The sequence below is a fragment of the Pediculus humanus genome, genomic scaffold (genome assembly GCF_000006295.1).
Source record: "Pediculus humanus corporis 1103172107499 genomic scaffold, whole genome shotgun sequence".
Classification (NCBI taxonomy): domain Eukaryota; kingdom Metazoa; phylum Arthropoda; class Insecta; order Psocodea; family Pediculidae; genus Pediculus; species Pediculus humanus.
Genome location: NW_002987115.1, coordinates 21,189 through 47,123, shown reverse-complemented (window position 1 = coordinate 47,123; position 25,935 = coordinate 21,189). Strand labels below are relative to the sequence as shown.

At 26.1% G+C, this 25,935-nt stretch overlaps 4 protein-coding genes across 4 annotated transcripts in view; 2 read left to right on the top strand and 2 right to left on the bottom strand.

Moving 5' to 3' along the window:
* Positions 1–18,104: 18,104 nt before the first annotated feature.
* On the top strand, positions 18,105–19,212 carry Phum_PHUM153450 (tripsin-4 precursor, putative; the record flags this gene model as incomplete). The annotated part of the gene is made up of 4 exons (XM_002424758.1): positions 18,105–18,168; positions 18,327–18,489; positions 18,563–18,809; positions 18,916–19,212. 4 exons carry the CDS (start codon positions 18,105–18,107, stop codon positions 19,210–19,212), a joined length of 771 nt encoding a protein of 256 aa, XP_002424803.1.
* Positions 19,213–19,977: 765 nt separating this feature from the next.
* On the bottom strand, positions 19,978–21,101 carry Phum_PHUM153440 (trypsin, putative; the record flags this gene model as incomplete). Its single annotated transcript, XM_002424757.1, has 4 exons — positions 19,978–20,277; positions 20,362–20,611; positions 20,701–20,890; positions 21,074–21,101. The coding sequence occupies 4 exons, from the start codon at positions 21,099–21,101 to the stop codon at positions 19,978–19,980; spliced, it is 768 nt and encodes a 255-aa protein (XP_002424802.1).
* Positions 21,102–22,455: 1,354 nt separating this feature from the next.
* Positions 22,456–23,470, bottom strand: Phum_PHUM153430 (trypsin-delta, putative; the record flags this gene model as incomplete). Its single annotated transcript, XM_002424756.1, has 4 exons — positions 22,456–22,758; positions 22,838–23,078; positions 23,166–23,343; positions 23,425–23,470. 4 exons carry the CDS (start codon positions 23,468–23,470, stop codon positions 22,456–22,458), a joined length of 768 nt encoding a protein of 255 aa, XP_002424801.1.
* A 1,953-nt stretch (positions 23,471–25,423) lies between these two features.
* Phum_PHUM153320 (trypsin, putative) overlaps positions 25,424–25,935 on the top strand; it is a gene marked incomplete at both ends in the record, with an annotated part of 1,209 nt that continues 697 nt past the window's right edge. The window contains 3 exons of the mRNA XM_002424755.1: positions 25,424–25,469; positions 25,574–25,751; positions 25,832–25,910. Of these exons, the coding sequence (XP_002424800.1) occupies positions 25,424–25,469; positions 25,574–25,751; positions 25,832–25,910 (303 nt within the window). The remainder of the gene's footprint in view (positions 25,470–25,573; positions 25,752–25,831; positions 25,911–25,935) is intronic.

Genomic DNA, 25,935 nt, shown 5'->3' with positions numbered 1-25,935 from the left:
TTTTATTTTAATATCATAAATATTCATTTACGAAACGGTTTTTCTGTGGAAAAAAAAAAAAAAAATTAAAAAAAAAACGCTTATTAATGCTTTGAAAAAATAAAATAAAATAAAATAAAATGAAAGAGAGATAGAGAGAGAGAGAGAGAGAGTGAGTGAGTGAGGTGTACGAAAAGGACCAAATAAAAAGTGTGTGTGTGAGAGAGAGAGAGAGATAGAGAGAATAACATAACCGACTCAATGAATTTAATTATTAACGTTTTTATTAATATTTATTACGCGTTTTAATGTTTTATAAAATGATTCTATGTGAGAGTTGGTTGGTTTTCATTTGATTTTTTTTTTTTTTTCAAAGTTTAGTAGCAGTATTATTATTATTATTATTATTTTTATAAATTAATAATTAAAAACGTTTTCAAAAAAGGAATTCTACACGCTTCGTTTTTTTTTCCAGTTTTTCCGGTTTCTCTTTCTCTTCATTTCTTTTAAATTAAATAAAAACAAATATAAATATATAAATCGTTTTTAATTATTATCATTATGAATGATTGTTATTGTTATTATTATTTGTTTCCTTGATAAAATATTAATTTTTTTTTATGTGTGAAAAAAAAATGATAATAATAATTAACTGGAAAAAAACTGGAACTCGCGACGACGACTATGAGAAAGATGATGAACCCCTTAAAAATATTTTTTTTTCTAAAAAATTTATTTCATTCATGTTGTCATTAACAGACTTTTTTGTTTTGTGTGTGTTTGTCTATTACCACGTTTAGTGTAAATACTCATTTATTTATTTATTTATTTTTGTAAAGGGTCTTTTGTTTTATAATACTCTATTGAGATTTATTTTGAAGGAAAAAAAATGTAAAAATCCTCTTTCACGTTAAGCTTACTGGAACAAAAAAAAAAAAAAAAAAAGTTTTTGTATATACGTTCCCACTTAAATCTTTTTTTTTTGATTTAAAAAAAAAAAACAAAAATAAAAATGGCTACGTTTCCTTTTTCACTTGAAGATTGATACTTTCAAGAATCCTTATATAGTTTTATTTTAGTTTTACTTTATTCGAGTCGGGTTACACGCACACGCACGCACCTTAATAAAATATAATAAAATTTGTTTATTTTATTTTTTTTTTTTAGCATTTTCCGGTAGAATGGGCTCATGATCATTTTCCGGGAAAAAAAAAAAAAAAAATTTTTTTTTTTTCCCAAGGGACGTCATATAATTTTTATTATTATTTTGTCAGAGTAAGATTTCGTTTGATTTTATTTTATTTTATTTTATTTTTCTTTCATTCATTCATACATACGAAATTTATTTTTTTTTATATTAATAATAATAATAATAATAATAATAATAATAATAATAACCCCCAGGGAAATTTCCCGGAAATGAAAAAAAAAAAAAGGGGGGGATTTTGTTCGTTCATTCTTTTTTTTTTTTTGCGTTGGTTATTGTGTATGAAAATTTAAAAGGAAGTAAAAAAAAAAAAAAAAAAAAAAAATGTTTTTCTCTTTTTTATTTTTCCCTCCAGTTTTCTCCAGTTTTTTTTTTTGTTATATGTAACAAAAAAAATTTGAAACATTTCAATATTTTACAAAAATTTTCTTTTTTTAGAAAAAAAAAAAAAAATGGAACGTTTCATTAAATCGTATTAAGGGGAGAAAAAAAAAAAAACTTTTCCGACGAAAGTTAAAAAAAAAAAAAAAATGGCTGATATTTCACGGTGATTTTTTCTTTTTTTTTTTTTTTATTCTTTTGAAAGCGTCGACGACGGTGACGACGACGACGACGACAACAGCTACTGATTGACTGAATGATTTGAATGAATGAATGAATGAAAAAAGTAAAAAAGTAACGAATGACATTTTATTTTTTATTTTTAAAACGCGTCAAAAAGTAAAAAAAAAAAAAAAAATTTCAAAATTTTTGTCATTTAAAATCCTTCCCGCCATTTTTTTTTCTTCCTTTTTTTTTTTCCTTTTTTAATAAAAATATTTCATTCCTTCCTCCATTTTTTTTTTCTCGGGAGGAAGGGGGAAGGAGGTTCTTTACTAGAAGAGATTTATAAGTAAATTTTTTTTTTTTATTTTTTATTTTCAATAATTTTTCTATTTTTATCCTTTTAAATTTATATTATTTGATTACGGCGGTTATATTTTAAATGGGGGAGGGGTGGGGAGGGTTGGAAATAGAAGGGAAGGGGGGAGTAAAATAAAAAAGTTTGCGTTTTTCAACTTTTTGAAATTTTTTTTTTTTTTATGTGCGCCTTTCTCTCCCTCCCTCTCTTTCACTCTCTATCTCTCTCTCTCTTTCTCGCATTTCCTCTTTTTTCCCTTTCCGGTTTTCATTTTTAAAAATTATTATTAATAATTATTTAATTTCCCCCACGAACCTTTTGGAAAATTCCCCGTTTTTTTTTTTTTTTTATTTTTTATTTTTAATTAAATCAAAACCAAATTATTCCTTTTACATATAAAAAAAAAAATTAATAATAATAATATTAATAATGAAAAAGTACGAACAGTAATAATAATATTAATAATAATAATAATAATAATAATAAAACTTATTTTACTTAAAAGTGAAAAGTATAAATAAATAAATTTGAAGGAAACGGAAATGATGAAAATAAGAAAAAATAAAGAAAAAAAGTTAAGAAAAAAAAAAAAAAAAGAAAACACGACATTATTATTATTATCATTATTATTTTTTTTAATGCTTTCGTAGGAGAAAAAAAGAAAAAAAAACTTTAACGTCGTTAAAATAATTGAAATAAAAAATAAATTGAATTTTTTTTTCTTTTTTTTTGCGCGCGCACACGTTTTTCAGGTACGGATTGAACGATAAAATTATTTATTTATTTATGTGTTATCGTAACGACGATTTTTTTCTTTTTATTTTTTTAACCAGACGCCATTTTTATTACTTCAAATGAAATTTTAATTTTTTTTTTTCATTCGAATTTGTCACATGTCGTAAGTTAAACATAAGTAAATATATTTTATTTACGTTACGTGGAAAACTAAAGGTTTAGTTTCGATGATGTTTTCCGATACAATATGTTCTTTAAAAAAAAAAAAATTATTATTATTATTATTATTAATAATGATATTTATTAAAGAAGAAAATTTTGGACGAGGGGAATGGGAGGTGGGGAGAAAGGATGAATGTATAATTTAATTTTAAAAAAAAAAGTTTTCCAGTTTGAAAAAATTGGACAAAATTTTTAACTTCAAAAGAATTTTTTTTTTTTATTATTATGGAAAAATTTATCGAATGAATAAAGAGAAAGAGAGAGAGAGAGAGAGAGAGAGACAGACAGACAGAGAGGGAGGAGAGGGGGAGAAAGAGAAATTGTAGTAGTTGTAGTAGTTTATTAGTCAAAAAAAAAAATTTTTTTTTTTTTTTAACTTTTTCATTTCTAATTTACATTTTTTTTTCCCCAAAAAAAAAAAAAAAAAAAAACTAACTGGAAAAGTTTTCCGTTGGAGAAAAAAAAAAAAATTTACGGCCGAAAATATAAATTTTAAAAAAAAAAAAAAGAAAAAAAATATTTCAAAATCTTCCCTTTCCTTCCCCAACCCCTTCACACTCCAGATAAATATTTTTTTTTTTTTTTGTTTGGAAAAAATTAAAATTTGACGTTTAATTATCATTATTATTATTATTATTATTATTTTTAAGGTTCGGAAAATTGTGAGAAAAAAAATTAAAAGACGATCGTTTCGGTCGTTTCGTAAAAAATATAAAATTCGTTTTTTTTTTTTTTTTAAATCTTAATTTTATATTTATTTCCGGTAATGATTTTCAAAATGAAATATTTTCCAGGGAATAATAAAATTATCATCATCATTTTGTCGCTGGAGAAAAAATAATTACGTTTCTTTTACAACAAAATTCGTCTGATAATATAAAAAATTTAAACCGACGACGATTTTAAAAAATTTATTAATTTTTTTTTTTTGGTCGTAAGGAAAAAAAAGAAAAAAAAACGACGATGATAATTTTTCCAGTCGTTTTGTCGTTATCAGTTACGTTGCGATAACAGATTTTTACGTCACAAATTCAAATTACAAAGTAATAAAAATAAATTTTTTTTTTTTTTTCGAAATCCGTAAATAAATAAAACATTTATTTTAACGAAATCTAAATTTTCCGAATCGATGAAAGAAAGAAAAAAAAGAAAAAACGTTTCCGGTTTTCTAAAGAAAAAAAAACGGGGGTTTGAGGAGAAGAGTGGGGGGGGGCGTTATAAAAAGTAATAAAAATGATAATAAAAAAAAAGAAAAAAAATAACCTTTTAAACAAATTATTTATTTATTACTTTATAGTTTATTTAAAAAAAAAATTATTCGCGGTCCCTACGAAATAAATAAAAACTTTTTTCCCATTTCCGGTTTAAGATTTTCAACTTTTCAATTGTTTAATAAATAATTAAATTTATAAATAAAAACTTAACGTGACGAAAAAGAAATAATAATGATAATAATAATAATAATAATAATAATAATAAACCCCCAAAAAAAAAAATTTTTCTTTTTAATGCCGTTTTCCTGAGCTGCCAACATTTGAAAGAAAAAAATAAAAATAAAAACCTAATAAATAAATCTTGGCTCTTTTTTTTTCCTTTAACAGGTTATAAATCTAATAGAAAAAATGTGTAAACTCTCTCGAGTCGGTAAAAAGTTTTACTGGAGAAAAAAAAAAAAAATTTTTTTTTTATATATATATATAAAAACACCTTCCGGTTAAACTTGAGGTGAAAGGCCAAATGTTCAGAAAGCAACTTTTTTTTTTTTTTTTTTGGTGAATGCCGCAACTTTTTTTTCCTTTTTTTTCTTTCTTTCTTTCTTTTCACATAAAATCTTTTTCTTTTTTTGGAGAAAAAAAAAAAAAAAGAAAAACCGAGACCGAGACACAAATCAAAAAACGAAAAAAAAAAAAAAAAATTAAAAAATGGCGGACGAATCAAACACACAAAAAAAATATGAAAAAATTTTTCTTTTTGTCGGTTAGAAAATTTTTTTTTTTTTTTTAAATTTTAATGTTTTCGTACCTCCCCCTCCCATACGTTTTCCACCCACCCCCGCACACTTATCGGTAGGACGAAATTTAAATAATTTTAGAGTTGTAATAAAATGGGGAGGAAGCCTAAAAAAAAAAAAGAAATTTTTCCTTGTAAAAAAGGCGACCCGGAAAAAAAAAGAAAATTCATAATAATTAATTAATAAAGTCATTAAAAATTATTATTATTATTATTATTATTATTATTATTATTATTATTATTATTATTATTATTATTATAATTTACAAAAAGGAAAAAAAAAAAAAAAAGTTTTCCTTTGAAAGTTTTTTAATTTTTTAAAAAGGTTTTTAAAATTATTATTTAACACGTAACTTCCTGTTTACGTAATTTTTTTTTTTTTTTTGTTGTTTTTTATTTCCTTCGTTAAAAAAACACAAAAACAAAAAAAAAAAAGGTCGGTGAAATAATATTTTTTTAAGTTGGTAAACATGACCGTTCGATCGATCGATCGATATATCGAATTTAATCGATAATTTTTTTCCTTTTTTTTGTTCGAAATGAAAAGTGTTCAAGGGGGAAAGAGAAAAGGAAGGAATAAAATTTTCCCCTTTTTTTTTTTTTATTTAAAATCAAAATTTTAGAATTTTCCAAAGAATTTTTAAAGATTTTCTCCAGGGTTTCCGTTAAAATTTTTACGTTTTACCATGGAATGGAATATTTGAAATTCCAAAAATGAACAACGACGAGGACGAGGACAACAACGAAAACGACTACGACATATTTTACCGTAACTTTTTCAAATGTTGGTAATAAAAAAAAATTTTTTTTTTTTTATCAAGTTTCTACGTGTTTCCGTCGCAAAAAAAGAGAAATAAATTTTTTTTTTCTTCTGCTCTCGTTGAAACAATTAATAATAATTCGTTTAAAAAATTTTTTCTTTTATTTGTGCGTGTCTACGTGCGTGTGGGCGTGCGTGTGCGTAAAAGCTACGAATTTTCCCTTTTTCTAATAAGGCACGCGACAGTAAAAAAAAATTAAAAGTTAGGGTGTGTGTATGTAACTAAAAAACGAAAGGATATGATTTTAATAATAATAACATCCCTTGATTTCATCCCTATTAATTTTAATTTTTTTTTCTTTTTCTTCTTTTTTTCTTTCTTTCGTCTTCGGTTCATCCCTTATTATTTACTAACCCCTAAATAAAAAATTAATTTTTCTTTTTTCTTTTTTTTTTTTTTTACTTGGAACAAAAAAAATCTTTTTGACTTCCTTTCATCATCCCTCTCCATTATCATTCCAGTCTTTATCACGATTCTAATCAATTTCTTTTTATGTAAAACGTGTATACACGTACACGCACACGGGGCACGCGCACAAACCCCCCTCCCTCCCGTAACAAAACGTAAATTTTCCTTTTTGTAATTTTTTTTTTTTTTTTTTTAATTATGATTTTTGTTTGTTTATCATTATTATTATCATTATCATTTTTTTTAATATGACGTCATTTAAAGTCACGTCTGTTATTATTATTATTATTATTATTATTATTATTATTATTATTATTAGTATTATTAGTAGTAGTAGTTAATTTTTAAACAAAATAATTTTTTTTTTTCGGTTCGAAACATCGAAAAAATTTCAAGATTTTTTTGTTTTTTTCCCTTCCCTCCACTTCTTCCCTCTTCTCCCGAAAAAGAAAAAAAAACAGGGATTTTTTTTTTATAAGGAGTAGGTTACAAACCGTGAATCATTCCCCCTACAGCAAAATGAGGAGAGAGGAAATGAAACAAGTGAAATGCAAACGCACTATAAAAACTTATGCTTTAGGGGTTTTATCAATTTTTATTCATGCGGATTCATCTAGTTATGCTTCATTTCTTCTCCAGGGTTTTTTTCTCTCTCTCTCTCTCTCTCTTCCATTCATCCACCCTTAATACGGTCCTTTTCGTTAGAAAAAATATTTCTCCAGGCGATTCGATACGTGGATTTACGGAACAATAAACATTCCCCGATTTTTTATCAATTATCATCAGCCTTTTATTTACGATTGATTTTCGATTCTACTAAAAAATATATCATATAAACAAAAGATGGGAGGTGAGAATGGAGACCGTAGGAGGGGGAAGCGGGGGGGACGTGGGGGGGGGAAATTGATTTTTTTTTTTTACAATTTACAAATTATCGTTACTATTATTATTATTTAACGACAGAGCAAAAATTTTTTTATACTCTACCAATACGAATTTTTTTTAATTTTTATTTTTCATTTTCCCTCTTCCCCTTGAAAAAAAAATAATGTCACGTGACCTTTTTTTTTTTTTTAAATCAAAGGTAAATTTATTCGAAAAAATTACACGTTAAATACTTTTATTACGTAATTTTTTTTTTTTTGTTATTTTTTAGATTTTGCATAAATTTTTTTTGAAAAAATGACTTAAAATAAAAAAAAAGGGTCGCCTTTTTCTTTTTTTTATATAAAATAAATTAATTTAAAATTAATTTAATTTAAATTAAATTTAAATTTTTTATTTATTACGTGAAAAGAAAATGAAGAGAGAATAATAAAAAATAAAACATTTGTTGTCCGCCATTTTTTTTTTTTTATTACTCGTTGTTTTCATTATTTTTGTTGTTGTTGTTGTTGTTGTTGCTGTTGTGTCGTCGTCATTAGTCGTCGTCTTTTTTGTCCCTTTTCTTTTTTTTTGGGGGAGGCCTTTTATCACTTTGAAATTTGAAAATTTTATTAAATATTAAAATATAATTTAACTCCCGAAAAAAGAGAGAAAGAGAGAAGAGAAAAACATTTACAAACAAAAAAACAAATTCATTTTAATTTACTCATCCCCCTCCCCTCCACTTCCCCTCATATTTAGTATAACATTAATAAAATTTTATTGTTATTATTATTATCATCATCATCATTATCACAGAATAGAAATTTTTGTTTTTTGACTTTGCTTTTTTTTATATTTCTTTCTGTCTATTAATTATCATTTCAAAAAAAAAAAACAAAAAAAAATGGTTGAAAATTCAAAAAATTTTTTTAATTATTTAATGGACGTAAAACAAGGAAAAAGAAAAAAAAATTAAAAATAAATGGAAACAAAGGAAAAATCGTTTATGAAAATCTTATGTCGTTTATAGTCGTGGCATTAGTCGTCGCCGTCGTCATCGTCGTCGTTTTCTTTTTACACTTATAAATAATTAATTTTTTTTTTTTGTTTCCTCCTTTTTTTTCCTTTGAAATTCAAAAAAAAAAAAAAAAAGAAATTTAACAACCGTTTTATTATTATTATTATTATTATTATTATTTATCATTACTATTTTTAATTGTTTGCAACGAATAATAATTATTAATAATAATAATAATTGTAATGATGATGATGATAAATTATCTTGACTTTCGAATATTTTAGAGGATTCAATGGAAAATTTTAAAAGGCGTTTAATTAAATCAAAGGAAAAATTAATAACGGCGAAAATGACGAAGGAATGAACGAACGCCACGGCAAGACGGTGACTTATTAATGATCGGCGGTAAAAAAAAAAAAAAGGAAAAAGAAAAGGAAAAGGAAAAAAGGAAACAATTTAAAAGTTTTTTTTTTTTTTTTTTAACGCCGCGGATTTCTCTGTACTCACCTGTAATAACAGATAAAAACTTTTTCTTTTTGAATTTATGAAATAATAATAATAATAATAATAATAATAATAATAATAATAATAATAATTTTTAAAGTCGTTTTAAGCACCCGACGAAAATGCGAACAGTTTTTTTTTTTTTTCCTTTAAATTCTTTCCGCCGGGACCAATTTTTTTTTTTTTTCCTTCTTTTGGAATTTTTAATTTTTTTTTATTTAAACAAAAAAAAAAAAAAAAAACTCGAATAAAATAATATTAATAATGATAATGATAATGAAAAGTTTTTTTCGCGTGACGTAAGTGACGAACTTTTACGGGCGCGACGTTTAAATGTGAAATTTATGATCCGTTAAGTTTCCTTTTTTTTTTTTTAAAAAAAAAAAAAAATTACACCGCATTGGAGTTTTTATTTTATTTATTTTATTTCCGGTAAAACTTTTTTTTTTTTTTTTTAATTGACAACAGGTTGTTTCGTCTGCTTTTTTATTTACTTTTCCCCCAGTTTTAATAATAATAATAATAATGATAATAAAATAAATATTTAAATTTTTTTTTTTTTTGTTTTTTCAATTTCGGATTTAGAGGAGGGGTGGTGTAAATAAAAATAAAAACTCACCGGAAATGATTCGAAAGTCGGGAGCGGTGGTGTACTCCTGTAATACAACTACTCGGAGGATAGGTATAGAGGATGTTTTAGGGGTGGGGGTTCTGGGATTGGATTTCTAAAGTTGACTAGGCGTCCGATAGGGGTAAACCTTAAACTTGGATGCCTTAGGGGAACCCGTGATAGCCAGGTTGAGTCCAAAATGGGAAAAAAATCAGTCCAAAAGTCACCGAGTTGACTTTCCCTCATACGTTTCACCTTTTATGCACAGTATACAAATTAAAATTTTCTACTTTTTAGTCAAAGGGGTTCAAAACCTTGTAGAGCTGACTCAGGTTAGAACAAGATTTGTTTTGGTTCTGTCTTTATCTTGTTCTCATTTTGCTCTATTACAATTATGAATCAGTTATCATATAAATTTTTCCTCAGAACTTTTTCACCATTTCATAATTTCTCCTTATGCATTTCATATTTAAATTTTGCTCTCATTTTTGCTCTATTACAATTATAAATCAGTCATCATTTTCTTTAGGGTTGAATTTTTTAGAAATACCAAATAAAAGAGTGTAATTTTTTCTCAAAACTATTTCAATACTTAATTCTCCTACTATTTTCACCTTTCATAATTTACCCTCATGCATTCCATCCTTAATGTATGCACACAATATACAAATTACAATTTTGTACCTATAAACTTAAGTAATCTAAAGGCAGTTCAGAATTTTTCTAACCTTAAATGAAATTAAAAGAGAATTTTACACTAAACATGTGGCAAAATATGTTGTAATGAAACATACTATCTTAAGAAAAGGGTTAAAGTTATGTACAATCAATAGATTTACACTTAAAACAGAAGTACAAAGATTTTATATTCACCTCATACTGTAACTTAATTAATTACAAGTATTTTTATTAAACTCCCTCTATTTTTATTTGGTGTGACAAAGATGTTTAGCTCAACTACTTATAATCAGCTCAAGAGAAGTACAATTACAATTATTAAATAGAGTCCATTGTGTCTTATCATTATTCCCACTTTAAAATTATTTAATAAAAAAGCAACTAATTTTTGCTGATTTTTATACAAACTTAAAAGTAACATCACACTATGATAAACTGCATGCTGTTTGTTGCAGTAAATCAAACTAATTTAAGAGGAAAATTGAAATAATGTACATTAGTAGATTCAAACTTAAAATCAGGAATACAAAGATTTCATATCATCCACCTGATACAATAAATTAATTAATTCAAAGTATTTTTATTAAACTACCTTCATTTTTATTTAGTGTGACAGAAGGTATTTAGCTCAACTACTTATAATCAGCTCAAGAGATGTAAAATTATCAAATGGAATCTGTTGTGGCTTTTCATAATTCCTTACATTAAAATCAATTAATATATAGGCTACTAATTTTTCTTGGTTTTGATTCAGATTTATTAAAGTATTATGCAGTCAGTATAGTAAACTATATTGTAATGACACTAAACTAATACCAATAATAAACTAACCCAAGAAAAGGCCTAAAACAACCTACAATCAGTAAATTAACCCTTAAATATTAGAGAGTATAGAAATTTGTACACTGAGTTATTATATAAAATCAATTATTAATACACAATTCTTTTAAATTACCCCAATTCTTGTTTTTTGTGATGAGATGAAAATGATATTTAGTTAAACTCATCATAATTAACCAAACAAATGTAAAATTTTTAAACATTTTTGCTTTTTTGGGTATTTGGCTACATTTTTTGTCAGCCTAACGTTTTGCAAGTGCAATTCAAGTTTTAACATGAGAGACTTACCTGTAATGATCAGATGTACCAAAGCATCTTCTGTAGTTTTTTACTGCTGACGCTTCCATTTTTCAAAAAAACCGTTGACTATTTGCAAACTTAAACTTGAAATAATACACTTATCACTAAATAATATAAAAAACTAATTATATCACAATAAACTACACTCAATAACAAAACTTTTGATACATAACTTATAACTAAATAATTAAATAAAACTATTAAAATTAATTTAAATAAATTGAACTCGTGTCAGTTAAACTCGTGTCAACCGTAGCACACTCGCGACCTCTTTAATCGAAAACAAAAAATAAAAAATTACGTCATCAATCAAATGATGAAAATTTAATAGCCATATAAGGAAACAAAAGTCAATAAAATTTTTTTTGTTTTGAAGGTCGTAATAAAACCATTTCCGGTTATTATTTTCCTTAAAATTTTTACAAGAATCGATTTATTTATTTTATTTTATCATTATTATTATTATTATTAGTCTAAAAATAAACAAAAAGAAAAATTTATTAGCATCAGGTGACATTTCGAATAGTTTCTTTTTAAACCATGATTTTGGCATAAGTTTTGATCGTTTGAATTTTTTTTTTTTTTGTTTAAATGATGGAATTTCGACGACGCCATTATTCAATTTTATTACGGCCGTAATTAATTTTTTATTTATTACACAAACAATATAAAATATATATATAAATATATATTGTATTAATAGAATTTATTTATTTTATTATAGTCCTTTTTGTTTTTGTTTTTTTTTTTTACGATTTTTTGTTAATTTGTTTTTAAAATCGTTAGTTATGACGTAAAAGCTTTTTTAATAATAATAATAAGTAATTCACGGCGTAATTTTATTTTTTTATTTTTATTTTCCTGGAAAAAAAACATTTAAATTCTATTCGTGGAAAAAAATAAAATAAAAATAAAAAAGTTATGAAGGATCGTGGGGGGGGGGGGGAAATATTGTGGGGAGACAAATGGGGAGTCGTAATAGTAGTAGTAGTAATAATAGTTTGCAATAAATAACTAAAAATAATAATTTTTTTTTACTTTTTTTTTTTTTTACAAAAAAAAAAAGTAAATATTTTACGATTTTCAAACGGATATTTTTTCTTACTTCCGGTCTACAGCAAACAATAATAAAAAAAAAAAAATCCCTATGAACTATCCTATTTTAACTTGGGGATATTTCAAAATCCCCAGTTTTTTTTTTCTTCTCAAAACATTTTTACAAAAATGAAAAATGAAAAAACATAATTTTTTTTTCTATCGGACGAATCACTCGAAAAAAATTCTTTATTATTATTATTATTATTATTTCAAAAAAAAAAAATTTACAAAATCCCCCCCATTTTTTTTTGTTGGAAAAACATTTTTATCGGAACAACAAGAACAACAACAACAAAAAAAAATGATTTTTAATAAATTTTTTTTTTTTTTAAACAAGAAAAAGGTTGAGCTCTCCCCACTCTCCCCATTTAAAAATTAGGAAAAAACAACAACATTTCCTGTCGGTTTGTTTTTAGCGGAAATTCCTTTGAGAAAGATTTCACACGATTTTCACATTCGATTTTATTAATTTTTTTTTTTTTTTTTTAATTAAAAAATGTAAATGGCGATGACGTGACGTCATTTAATTAAACATCTTATTTATCGGTATTATTGTAACGTTTTTGCCAGTCGAACGTTTATTATTATCATCATCATCATCGTCATGACTGTCAAAACAAGGAAAAGGCTGGATCCTATTAACAATTGAAAAGAGACCCTCGAGACAGATACCGGAAAGTAAACATTGCGTAGGTTTTTCCCTTTTTCACTTGCAATTAAGGTTAGAACAAACGGGTTCGACCATAACAAACGCGTGTGGGAAAGAATGCAACGCCAAAAAAGGACCCAAGGGATGGATAAACAGATTTGTAAACATTTCAATTCCCTATTTTCCTTCTCATCCGATATATTTTCAACTCGGAATATATATATATTTATTTATTTTAAAATCCGACGCGAAACAACAGCAACAACAAAAACAACAACAACCAAAAACACAAAAAAAATTTCTTTTTAAACGGCCGCAAATTTTTTTTTAAATTTAACGTTCGAAACCACGTAAGAAATCACTACGTTTGTATAATAATAATGGCGATTGTTGTTGTTGTTGTTGTTGTTGTTGTGGTAGTGGCATTAGCAATTTAAAAAAATACACAAATTACGACGGGTAAAAAGACAACAAAAAAAAAACGCGGGAGATTTGAAAAAACAATTATTGAAACAAAGAATGTTTTTTTTTTTTCTATCTTTTTCCGCTCAAAGGCAAAAAATTAAAACGCAGCAAAACAGCAAAAACAGAAGAAGAAAAAAAATGTTTTTGTTTTTGTTGTTTTGTTTTCTGTGTGTGTGCGTAAAAACAAAAAAACAACAAAAAAATTGTTTTTTTTTTTTACTTAATTTTTTAACCGTCACGCTAAACTTTTACATTGTGTTTAAAATAAAATTTTGTTTCCGGTTTTTTATTTTTTTTTGTTATTATTATTATTATTATTAAACGTTTTAAATATAATATTCGGTTTTGTTCAGAAATCAGTTTAAAAAAAAAAACAATTTTTTTAAATTAAATGACGTCACGATATCCAATTTTCATGGCGGCGGCATCGTCGTCGTGAATACGAATCATCGTAATTAATAAAAAAAATTTTTTTTTTTTTTTTCCAAAATTTAGGTAAGATGGTAATTATTTATAAAATGTATCATCCTACAGGATGAAAAGAAGTCCCAGTGTAATCCCTTTATTTAATGAAAAGATGACGTTAAAGACCGAGAAATCCAGATAATTGGTTCCTGGGTTAATTCCTGGATCAAATTTTCCTCCCAATTATAACCGATCGGAAAAGGAAAATTAAAAAATAAAAATTTTTAGAATTAAAATATAAAAAAAAAAAGGGAAGTGGGTGGATGATGAAAAAAAAGGGGAGGAAGGGAGGGAGGGAGAGAGAAAGAGAGGGAATGGTTATTGATTTAATTTTCGATTATCGATCCACCTTTCCATTCGATCGTCTTTTTTTCTTTTTTTTTTTTTTTTTTTGTTTTTACCTTTTGAAAATCTTAATTAAATTAAATTTTTTTTTTATTTTTCCTCTTGTAGGGTTGTTTGTTGTTGTTGTTGTTTGTTTCTTTGTTTTTGTTTGTGTTTTTTTAAAAATCAAATTTAAAATTGAGACCTTAAGAAAAGTAGCAATTTTATAAAAAGCAATCTTGAAAGTGGAAAAGTGAAAACACTTAAAACAAAAAAAAAAAGGAAGAAAAGAAGAGAGTGAGAGAGAGAGAAAGTTGAAATAGAAAGAAAAAGAGAGAGAGAGAGAGAGAAAAAGAGGGAAAGAGGAAGGAAGGAAAAGTCTAAAAACAACATTTCAATAAATTTTAATTTTCAGTAGGAGGAGCAAAAAAGTTGGGGAGTCAAAATAACGGCCAAATTTAAGTTTTTAGACAGATTTCCTCTCTCTCTCTCTCTCTATCTCTCTCTTTCTCTGTCTCTCTCTTTTAGGGGGATGATTTTAACCCCTGAAATTTTTTTTTTTTTTCGTCTTTTCTTCTTTCACCGAATTCATTTAAATCAAGTTATTTTAATTTATCGTCATTGTTGCTCTTAATCTCTCTTTTTCTCTCCCTCTCTCTCTCTCTCTTTTTAATTGTTTTCGGGCGTTTTATCTGAATTTCCACCGTCCTTACTAAGAGTAAGGGTTGCCAACATAAACATTTTTTTTTTATATATAAAAAATTAGTTTAATTCTTTCTCGCGTTTTTTTTTTTTTAAATAAATAATCTGACGTCACGACGAAAAAATTTTTAATTTTTATCGACGTGTCAACAGAACTTAAAAAAAAATGGGGTCAAACGGTTATGCAAATAAAAAAAATTTTGTTTTTGTTGTTGGTGCCCCCGATTATTCTACCGTCGGATTTTTTGATGCTGTTGTTGTTGTTGTTTGTAATATAATAATTTAATACGAACAAACGAAATTAAGTTTTTGCTAACGTGAAAGAAAAAAGTAAAAAAATGGCGGAAGTGGATGACGTTGTAATTTCCTTTGACAAAGAAAAGATAAATTAAGTAATTAACCCTCAGGGTTTTAATAATTAAAATGAACAATTAAGACAAGTTTTTAAGAGGGAGACGAATTTACATGACAATTAATAATGATAATAATAATAATAATAATAATAATATTTCATTCGAAAATAATAATAATAACTAAAAATCAAAACGGGAAAAACAAACAAACAAACAAACAAATGAAAAAATTATTTAATCGAAATGAATTTTTTTTTAGGCGCGATTGTTAAAGATCTCGTTTCATTCGTTTTGTCTTCTTCTTCTTCTCCTTCATTTCTTGCTGTTTTTGCTTAATTTCCCTCTCCCGCCCCCCCCCAAAAAAAAAGAAGAGCGAGCGTGTAAACAAATAATAATTATTATTATGATTTTTTTTTTATTAAGATGAAAAATTTTCTGTCGCAAATGTTTAAAAATTTGGATTTGTTTTGCGTGAGGGGGGAAGGGGGGTTAATAAAAACCGCAGGAAGAAGTTTTTAAAAAAAAAAATTTGTTTTTTAACGACAGCAAAATAATTTATTTAAACGTCACGAGTTTTGTTATTTTTTTTTTTTTGCATGTATGTGTTTTTGTCATAAGTTATATTTTTAATAAAAAAAAAAAAAAAAACACCGGATGGGTTTTAAAACTTGTTTCTGCTGTTGGTTGTTTTTACGTCAGAAAATAGTTTTTCTTTAAACTACAGCACATTCTATTAAATTATCATTTTAAGCAAAAAAATTTTTTTTTGATTTATTTATTATTAAAAAAAAACTAAACATCATAATCACACGAGGAGATTTTCTATAATCACAAATTTAAAAAAAAAAAAACTATGCTGACAACAGCAACGACAGAAAAAATCTTTTTTGGAAATTATCCAGGAGAATGAATTTATTTTGAAATTTATTTTCCATGACCGAATTAAAAAAAATTTTTTTTTTTTTTAAATCATCATCATTGTCGTCATTATTTTTCGTGATCCTCTTTTCCTTTCCTCCTACCCTTTCCCCCCGCCTCCCCACTTCAAAATATTGGATCCCCCCCTTTTTTTTTAAATTATTTAAAATTTTACATCAAAAAAAAAAATTTTTTTAATTAAAAAAAAAAAAATAGAAAAGAAAAATGGAGAGTAAAAAAAAAAAAAAAAAAAAAAAAACTTTTGCAATTTTTCTTTTTATGTATAAAATTATTATATAGAGAGTTCCAACAGGGTCTTTATATTTTAGGGAGGAAAAAAAAAAATAACGTTCGTGGCAGCAGCCTGTTTAAAAAAAAAAAAAAAAAAAAAAAAAAAAAAAAAAACTTTTTTTTCCCTTTTTTTTTTTTATTATGCTCCCTAGATGGTAAAAATTTATTTTTATTTTTATTTTTTAACCGGAAAATAATTTTTTTTTCTACTTTCCCGCGTGCGCGCGCACGAAAAAACTTTTTTTTTTTACTCTATGATTTTTATTATGAAAATTTTTGGCGGGAAAATAAAAAAGAAAATTATTTATTAACAACTCGTCATTGTTTTTTAATCCTCTTTGTTCGTTCGTTCGTTAATATCTCATAAATTATTTATAAAAAGAAAAAAAACACACCTGGATTAATAAATTTTATCTATTTACACGTTTTTTTATAAAAATAAATTATTTAAATTTAAACAAAAATTTTAAACAAATGTTTATTGAATTCGAACGGAGTTTTTTTTTTTTTTAAAAAAAAAAGCTTTTTAGGTTTGGCACAAGAAACTTAACCGATTTAAAATTGACCGAATAAACAAAATAAATAAAATCGATTTAAATCGATTAATCGATAGATAAATCGAACTTTCAACCTAAAATCATTATTATCTTATCTTATGACTTGTAATTATAACATCGAGTATCATAACAATTAAAATCATTCGTGACTCGTGAACAAATAAAAGATTTATTTACTTTTTAACAAAAATCTAATATCGAAAATTTTCTAAGCCCCCACTCACCTCCCCACCCCTCCTCCCCCACGCAATTCGAAATAATAATTATAATAATAATAATAAAGTTTGTTTTCGTTTTCCTCATTATATATTTATTTCAATTATTTTATTTTTCCTTCCACTTTTTTTTTACCTAGTGAGTGAAAAATTTCAAATTTTTATAAAAAATTTATTTTTCTAAAAAGTGTCCATAAAAAAATTTTTTTTTACTGACCCTCGAAACGTGTTTTTCCTTGAAGGAAATTTTTTTTTTTTTAAATTGTCTTCTGCTTTACTTTTTCTTATCTGCCACGTTTTTATTATTTGAACTTGGGCTAAAAAATTTCCTATCGATTATTATGTTAGTTACGTCACGATTTTATTTAAATTTTAATTTTTGTGATTTAAACAAATACAAAAAAAATGGCGGGAGAATAAACAAAAAGGAAATCGAGTTGATAAAAAAAAAAAAATCCCGTCAGAAATCGTGTCAGAAGAATGAAACCAATAAACGAGTAATTTATAACCTAAATTAATTTTTTTTCTTTTTTTCCTAACGATAATGATAATATTATTTTTTCTTCTGCTTCTTTTGTATAATATTTGATTTTCGGTTTAATTTTTTCGCGCTTTAATTTAAAATTCGTTATATTTTTTTAAATTCGGTCGCCATTTTGAATTTTATTTTACCGTCGCGTCGCGTTACCATTTTTTTGTTGTTACAGATACGAAGGTTCAAGTGGTAAAAACCGCCGATTTTTTTTTTTTTTCGCCCAATAATTATTTTATCAACGATGAACTTTTTTAAAAAAAAAAATTATGGAAAATTCAAGGAAAAGTAAAGAGGGAGAGTGAGAGAGAATGATTGCAGACGAAAATTTATTAAATCATTTTCTGTGTCACGTATCTATGCTAATGAGACAGTGAAATTATTAAATTTTTCTATAAAAAATTTAGTAAACGAGGAGAAAAGTTTATTTTTAAAATGGCTTTTAACATGTCAATTATTATTATTATGTGTTGTGCTGTCATCATTTCCGCCGCGTCCGGTAAGTCAAATCAAAATTAATTCGCTTTTTTTTCGATGAACGAATTTTTTTTTTAAAATAATAATAATGATGGTGGTCATAATAAAATTATTTTTTATACGAATCAAACGTGAAATGAAAAATGGGGAAATGGAAAAAAAAATTTTTTTTAATTTAAGGTGAACCGGTAAACTTACCGCAGCGTAGAATCGTAGGTGGTACAAAAACAGACATTGATAAAATACCATATCAACTTGCTTTGGAATGGAAAGGTCATCAATTTTGTGCCGCAACAATAATTAGTCCTCTTTATGCCGTTTCCGCTAGTCACTGTTTGCACAGGTAATTTTTTTTTTTTCACCGCCATTTTTCTTCTTTTTTACCGGTTCGATTCAATTTTTTTTTTTTTTTTTAGATTTCGTCCGAACGATATAATCGTGAGAACGGGTTCAACGAATCGCGAAAACGGTGGAAAAACGTACAAAGTTAAAAAATTTTATCTTAATCCGAAATATAATAAAACTAAAATTGATTATGACGTAGCATTGATCGAACTAAAATCTCCGATTGATTTTGATTTAAATTCGCAACCGATTTCCGTAACAGATAAAGAACCGGTTTCCGGTCAAACTGTTTTGGTTTCCGGTTGGGGTAGCCTTCAGGTAAATAATTTCATCAGACAATTTTTTTTTATTACCTTAAATTGATTACGATTTTCTTTCCACCTCCCCCTAAAAATGTTTTTAATATCTTTTGACGTTTTTTTAGGAACGAGGACAAGCATCGGCTAATCTTCAATCCCTCGAAATAACCATCATTGACAGAGATCAATGTAAGACATCCTATGAAAAATTGGAAGAAATAACGAGCAGAATGATTTGTGCTGGTTCTCCTGGTTTTGATTCTTGCAAGGGCGACAGCGGAGGTCCTGTCGTTATTAATAAAACACTCGTCGGGGTGATATCTTGGGGTAAGGGATGCGGAAGAGAAGGATATCCTGGAGTGTATACAAACATAGCAAACGAAGAGATAAGAGACTTTATTAGAAAAATAACTGGAATCTGATAGTAATAATAATAATAATAATTTTTTATATAAATTTGTAACGTTTTCTTCGTCTTCGTCCTTCAATTATTCGTTTCGAATGTGTTGATGACGTCATTTTGTAAATTCCCTTTCCATTACACAGGTTGAAACCGCACATCAATCACCATTTTTTTTTTTTTTTTATTACCACGATAAACGTGCAACCGTTAAAATGTCATTTTAATATTATTATAATTTTTAAAATTTAATTGACGGTAAAAAAAAATTAAAATATAGATCGATCGATCGATTTATCCCCCCGAAAACAAAAAAAAAACCGAACGCGTCGTTAATAAATTAAAATGGCTGCGTTTAACAAAAAAAAAAAAAGAAAAAAATTTTTTTTTTTGGCATTTCAACGCGGCCGAGTATGAAATTTATTCGATTTCTATCGGTTTTCAATTTATCTCGAATTTATCGATTTTATTCGAAAATATTATCGTAAATATAATTTTTTTTTTTTCCTTATCCTTCCCTTCCTATTTCTCGACCGGAAATGAGAAAACAATAATTCGAACCCTAAGAAAATTTAACGAACCAAGGACATTCAAGTCGTCGTAAAAAAAAAAAATAAATAAATTTTTTTTTTTTATCGTTTTCTAAATGTTATCTATCGTGAGTATAAGGAAAATGGGTACCCGTTGGTACCTATTAAAAGGAAATTTAAAAAAATTTAAAGTGTAATTAAGGAAAATTTAAATATATTAAAAATTTATAACATTTCTTTTTTGAATGAATTCATAATTAAACATTCCTGGTGGTTTCCTTAACAAATTTTTTTATTTCCGGATGTGCGATACTCGTATAAACTCCCGGAAAATCTTTAACCCCGCACCCGAAACCCGTCGATATGATACCGACGAGTTTGTTATCAACAACGAGACCACCTCCGCTATCACCTTGACAAGAATCTTTTCCTTCTAGTCCGGCACATATCATTCTGTCGGTGATAGGACTTATAATTTCGTAGGCTTTAAAACAATCAGTTTTATTCGTTACCGGTATTAAAACGGATTGCAAATGTTCTGGATTTTGTCCATTTTCCTAAAAGGAAAAAAAACACAAAAACTGGTTGGAAAATTTTTTTTTTTTAATTTTTCCTTCTCCTTCAAATTTTTTTTTTTTTACCGAAAGTGTACCCCATCCTGCGACTATACCGATTTCTCCACCTTTCGGTTCTTCTTCTGCTAATTCTACGGGTTGAATATTATCGTTAAATTTCAATGGTTCTTCCAATTCTAATAAGCATATGTCGTAATCGTATGTATCGAAATTGAAATCGTCGTGGCAGGTTGAATTTTTAACTTTTACCAAAGATCCACCGGTTGTAGTGTAATTAGAACCGACTCTTACAAATAAATTTTGTTCGGTTCCAAATCTATGGTAAAAGCTATTCAAAAAAAAAAAAAAAATTTAATGTACATTCACGCGAATATTAATAATAATGATAATAAAGAAAATACGAACAAAACAATGCAGTGGGCACCAGATAAAATAAATTTTTCGCTTATTATGACTCCACCGCAAAAATAATAAGATTTTAGCAATAAAGCTGCTTGATATGGAACTTTTGATATATCCGTTTCCGTTCCTCCGACTATTAAATTATTACTGTGCCTTTGAGGAATTCTTCCCGCGTGCCTTGAATCAACAAAACCTGAAAAAAAACGGCGGAAAAATTTTTTTTTTTGTTTTTTTTCAACGTAATGTACAATAAAAACTATTTTGATTTAATTAATCGTAAATTAACAAATTAATTAATACATTTTAATGTGTTTATGTGAAAAATTATCATTATCACTTGTCCGACAAGCAGACGACAACACGACGCGTTAATTACACAAAAATTTATCACTTAAACAACGCATTCAAATAAATTCATAAAATTTTTTTTTTTTCGGAAATTTTTTTTTTTTGTTTCGATCAATAGGACAAGAATGAAAATAAAATTAATAATAATAATAATACGTACAGAATAATAAATAAATAAATAAATAAATAAGAGAAAGAGAAAAAAAACTTACCGGAAATAAATAAAAAAATAAATAATAAATTAATTAAAAATAAAAAAGACGTCGTCGCGTTCGCCATTTTTTTATAAAAAATCGTATTCGATACCGTTTTCAATTTGATTATAATTTTTTTTTTTTATCGAACGATATATATAAATTGTTTTTATTATTTTATCATTTATCAATTATATAATAATAATAATAATAATAATTATAATTGTTTTTAAAAAAAATTAAATGTGTCACGAGAAAAAAAAAAAAACAACAAAAAAAACGTAATTTTTAGGAAACCTATCGAAAAGGGGAAAAACCAAAAAAAAAACCGCTTTTTAAAATTTGGAACAAATTATGACGAAGTCCGACCCCCTTTCCCTCCCTCCCTACCTCCCTTCTCCTCCTTTCTCCTCCCTCCCCACTCCACAAAAAAAAATGGCGTGAAATTTTTGATCGTTTTAACAAAACTTTTTTTTTTTTTTTTTTTTAAATTATTAAATGTTATTATTATTACGAAATAATTTACATATCCGTTAAATTTTTATGTTTTTCCTGTAATTATTATTATTATTATTACTACGTAATATTATCGATATAACGTCACTAATACACGAGTGGGCGGTTGAAGAGGGAGGGGGAAAAGAAAATTTAAATATCGATCGAATAATGTTATAATTATATAGGTGACGATGAATTTATTTATTTTTTTTTTTGCTGTAGCTGCCATTGTGACCGGTGTATGCGAGTATAAAAAATTAATTTCGTCACTGGTCCTTACCCCCTCCTCCTTCCTTTCCCTCCCCGCAAAAAAAAAGTTTCGGAAAATTTTTTTAGGCACTTTAAATAATCAAATCGAGTCCTAATTACATGTTTGATTACGTCAAAAAAATTTTTTTTTTTTTTTTATCAATTATTCGGGTGGTTTTTTATTATTATTATTATTTTATTAAAAATTATAAATAATTGATTTTTTATTGAATAATAACTTTAGGGAATTTTTTTTTAAAAAACAAGGATAAGAAAAGGTAAATCCTTAGGGAGTAATAAAATAATTTTTTTAAAAAAAAAAAAAAAACGTTCGGATAATTTTTTATGATGCTTTTATTAAAAAAAAGTAATAAAAATTTTACAAAGAAATCGTAAAAAAGTAAAAAAATGAACAAATTATTTAAAAGTATAAAAGAAAAATATTAATAATAATAATAGTAATAATAAATTAAGAAGAAGAAGAAGAAATGAAATTTTTAATGAAAGAAGAAACTTCGAGATCAGCAACATTCGTATAAACTCCTGGTTTGTCTTTACGTGCACATCCGGTTCCGAATGAAACAACACCCGCAAGAGTACCATCGACAACCAATGGACCCCCACTGTCACCTTGACAGGTATCCTTTCCTTCGACTCCGGCACAAATCATTCTTTTGGTAATATCATAAGACGGTAATAATTTATTGCAAATATCACGTTCTACGACCGGAAGGAGAACAGATTGAAGAGTTTTAGCCATGTGTCCTTGTTCCTAAACATAAATAATATCACAATAAATAAAGGAATCATTTAAAAAAAAAAAAGATGGCGGTGAAAAAAAAAATATTAACCCTGAGTAATCCCCAACCGCTCGATTTGGCAACTTCGTTATGTTCGGGTTCGATTCTTGCAAGTGGAACCGAACGGATTTTCGAATTGAATTTTAATGGGGTTTTCAAACGGCAAACGGCTATGTCAAAATCAACCGTCGTCCTGTTGTATTTCGGATGACTTTCACATGTTTTAACTCCAACCGTTATACCACCAGATCTCGAATTTGAGGAACCAGCTCGTACAATAACATCTTCAAATCTTTAATGTAAAAAAATTAGATTATCATCATCATCATCATCATCATCATCTCATGAACCAAAATTTAAGAAAAAAAATTTAACTTACTCAGTCCAATGTAAACAATGAGCAGCAGTTACGATGACGTCAGGGGATACAATCGAACCACCACAGGTGAATACACCTTTGCTAAATACAGCTACTTGATAAGGTACATCAGAAATATCAGTGTCGTTACCCCCAACGATAAAATCAGCTTTGCCATGCTCTAGAGGAATTTTACCGCCTGCAATTCCAACAGGAATAAAAAATAATTCTCCTCCCCAAAAAAAAAAAAAAAAAAAAAAAAAAAATTTTAAATTCTTACCCCATGCGACGGTTACTAAACACATATGAATGAGAGATTTCAACATTTTTTCCCTTTTAATTTATTTAAACAAAAACTTTTTTTTTTTATTTATTTAAACAAAAAATCGTATTTTAAACAATTACTCGTATCAAAAATTTTTCAATGAATTGATATTTCATTCAATATGTTCGGACTTTATATATATATATATATTAAAATTTACGTTTTTTTTTTTTTTTTTTTTTTTTGATTTCGTCACGTTTTTTATCATAATTATCAATTTACACGATCGATTTATCGATTTATCGATCATTCGATTGTTTATCACCAAGTTCATTTTTTGTTTTTTTTTTTAATGAAAACAAACGTGAATGTTTAAATCCTTCAAATTTTTTTTTTATTTCCCCTTAACATTTTCTACGCATTTTTTTTTTTCTAGTTCGAAATTGTTGTTGTTGTTGTTGTTTGTTGTTGTCGTCGAAATCTAAAAATTTAGACGTAAATTAGAGAGAGAGAGAATGATAAAAAAAAAAAATTATTTTTTCATTATTTAATTATGTCGATTGGGAATTTTTTTTTTTTTTTAATGATTTTTCTGGATCGAATTGAAACAATAAACTTGGAGTAATTTTATAGAAGATATTCAAATTAACAATTAATAATAATAATAATAATAATAATAATAATAATAATAATAATAATGATAATGATAATGATAGAGTAATTAAAATTTAAAATTTTTATTTTTTTGTTAACGTCATCATCGTCGCATTTTAAAATTTACGTCATTTTTAAAATATTCAAATCTGTGTGATTCCCGTGACGTAACTTTTATCATATATACAAAAAAAGAAAGAAAAAGGAAAAAGGAAAAATAAATTAATATATATATAAAATTATATATATTTATATATTATGATAATATATAATAAAAATTAAAGAATTAAGGTTACAACAAGCATAAAATTTGTGTTTTGTTTTATAAAATGCATTTACCCCCTCCCCACCTCTACCCCGTCCCCCCAGAGATGTTAATTTAAACGTTAACGTATGATTATAATTAACATAATAATATTAATAATAATATAATATTTATTAAAATATTTTTGCTCGGGTTTATTTATATATAATATAGTATCTTTGCGTGAGAAGGGCATGTGAGACTTCGGTCCTTTTTTATTATAAATATAAATTATTATATTATTATAGGTAAGAATACATCATCGGGATAATATATATTATATATTGATAATAATATAATGTAAATTTAAAAAAAAAAAATTTATTTTATTTATTAAATAATTTAACTGCTGTAGACGATAATAATGGCGAAGAAAGAACTTACAATTAAAAAAAAAAAAATCGCATCATGAGAAATTTAAATTTACTTTAAATTTAAAAAAAAAAAAAAATCTTTCTTCTAATTACTACAATCACACAGCAGACACAAAATATCCTTATTATTATTATTATTATTTAAATAAATAATTAAATAATTAAATATATCAGGTTGTTTTTCATACGAATGAAACTTTTTAACTGTTTTTTTTTTTTTTTGTTTCGTATTCACTCTTCAAAAATTAAGAGTTTTGTTTTTTTTTTTTTTTTTCTAAGATTTAAAATAAATACTTAAGAAAAATAATAATAATAATAAGTGTGGGTAGCAGACGACGGACTTTAGAGAAAAAAATAAATAAATAAATAAATTATGTTCTCTCTTAAAGGTTTTTCTTATCAGTTTTTTTTTTAAATTTAAAGTTTTTTTTTTTTTTTGAATTTTTGATTATTTTACCTTCGATTATAAGAACAAGAATATGTCTGAGATATTATTATTATTATTATTATTATTATTATTTGTATTGATTATCAATTGATTGTGAGTGTGTGTGAGTGCGTGATATCGATTACGTAAAAGTGGGGAAAAACAAAATTTTGCAAATAATTTTGCAGTATATAAGGAGTGAAAAATTAATTTTTGATCACATTCAATTTTTCTTTCTTGAAAGAAATCGGAAAAATGATTAAGGTTGTTCTTTCTCTTTGCTTGGTAGCTTGTGCTTTGGGTAAGTACTCTTTCTTTTGTTTTGATTTTGAAATTTTTTTTCTAAATTTTGAGAATCGCCATTAAATTGAGAGTGGTTGAATTAATATTTTTTATAAAAATTAGGTGCTTCCATCCCCAATGTACAAGAAGAAGAAGGGTACATTGTTGGAGGTAAAAACACTTCCATTTCTGAAGTACCATACCTTGTTGCCATGCTCAACAATGGTAACTTCTTCTGTGGAGGTTCAGTTGTTGCCCCCAACTTGGTAGTCACAGCTGCTCACTGCGTTTACGAACAAAAGTGAGTTTTTTTTTTTTTTTGGGAGGGGGGTTTATTTTTTTAATTTAAAAAAAAAATTAATGATTTTAATTTATAAACAGCCACAAATCTCTTGCTTTCCGTGCCGGATCATCCAAAGCTAACGTTGGAGGTGTTGTCGTCAAAGCCAAAAAAGTTCACGTTCACCCCAAATACGATGACCAAT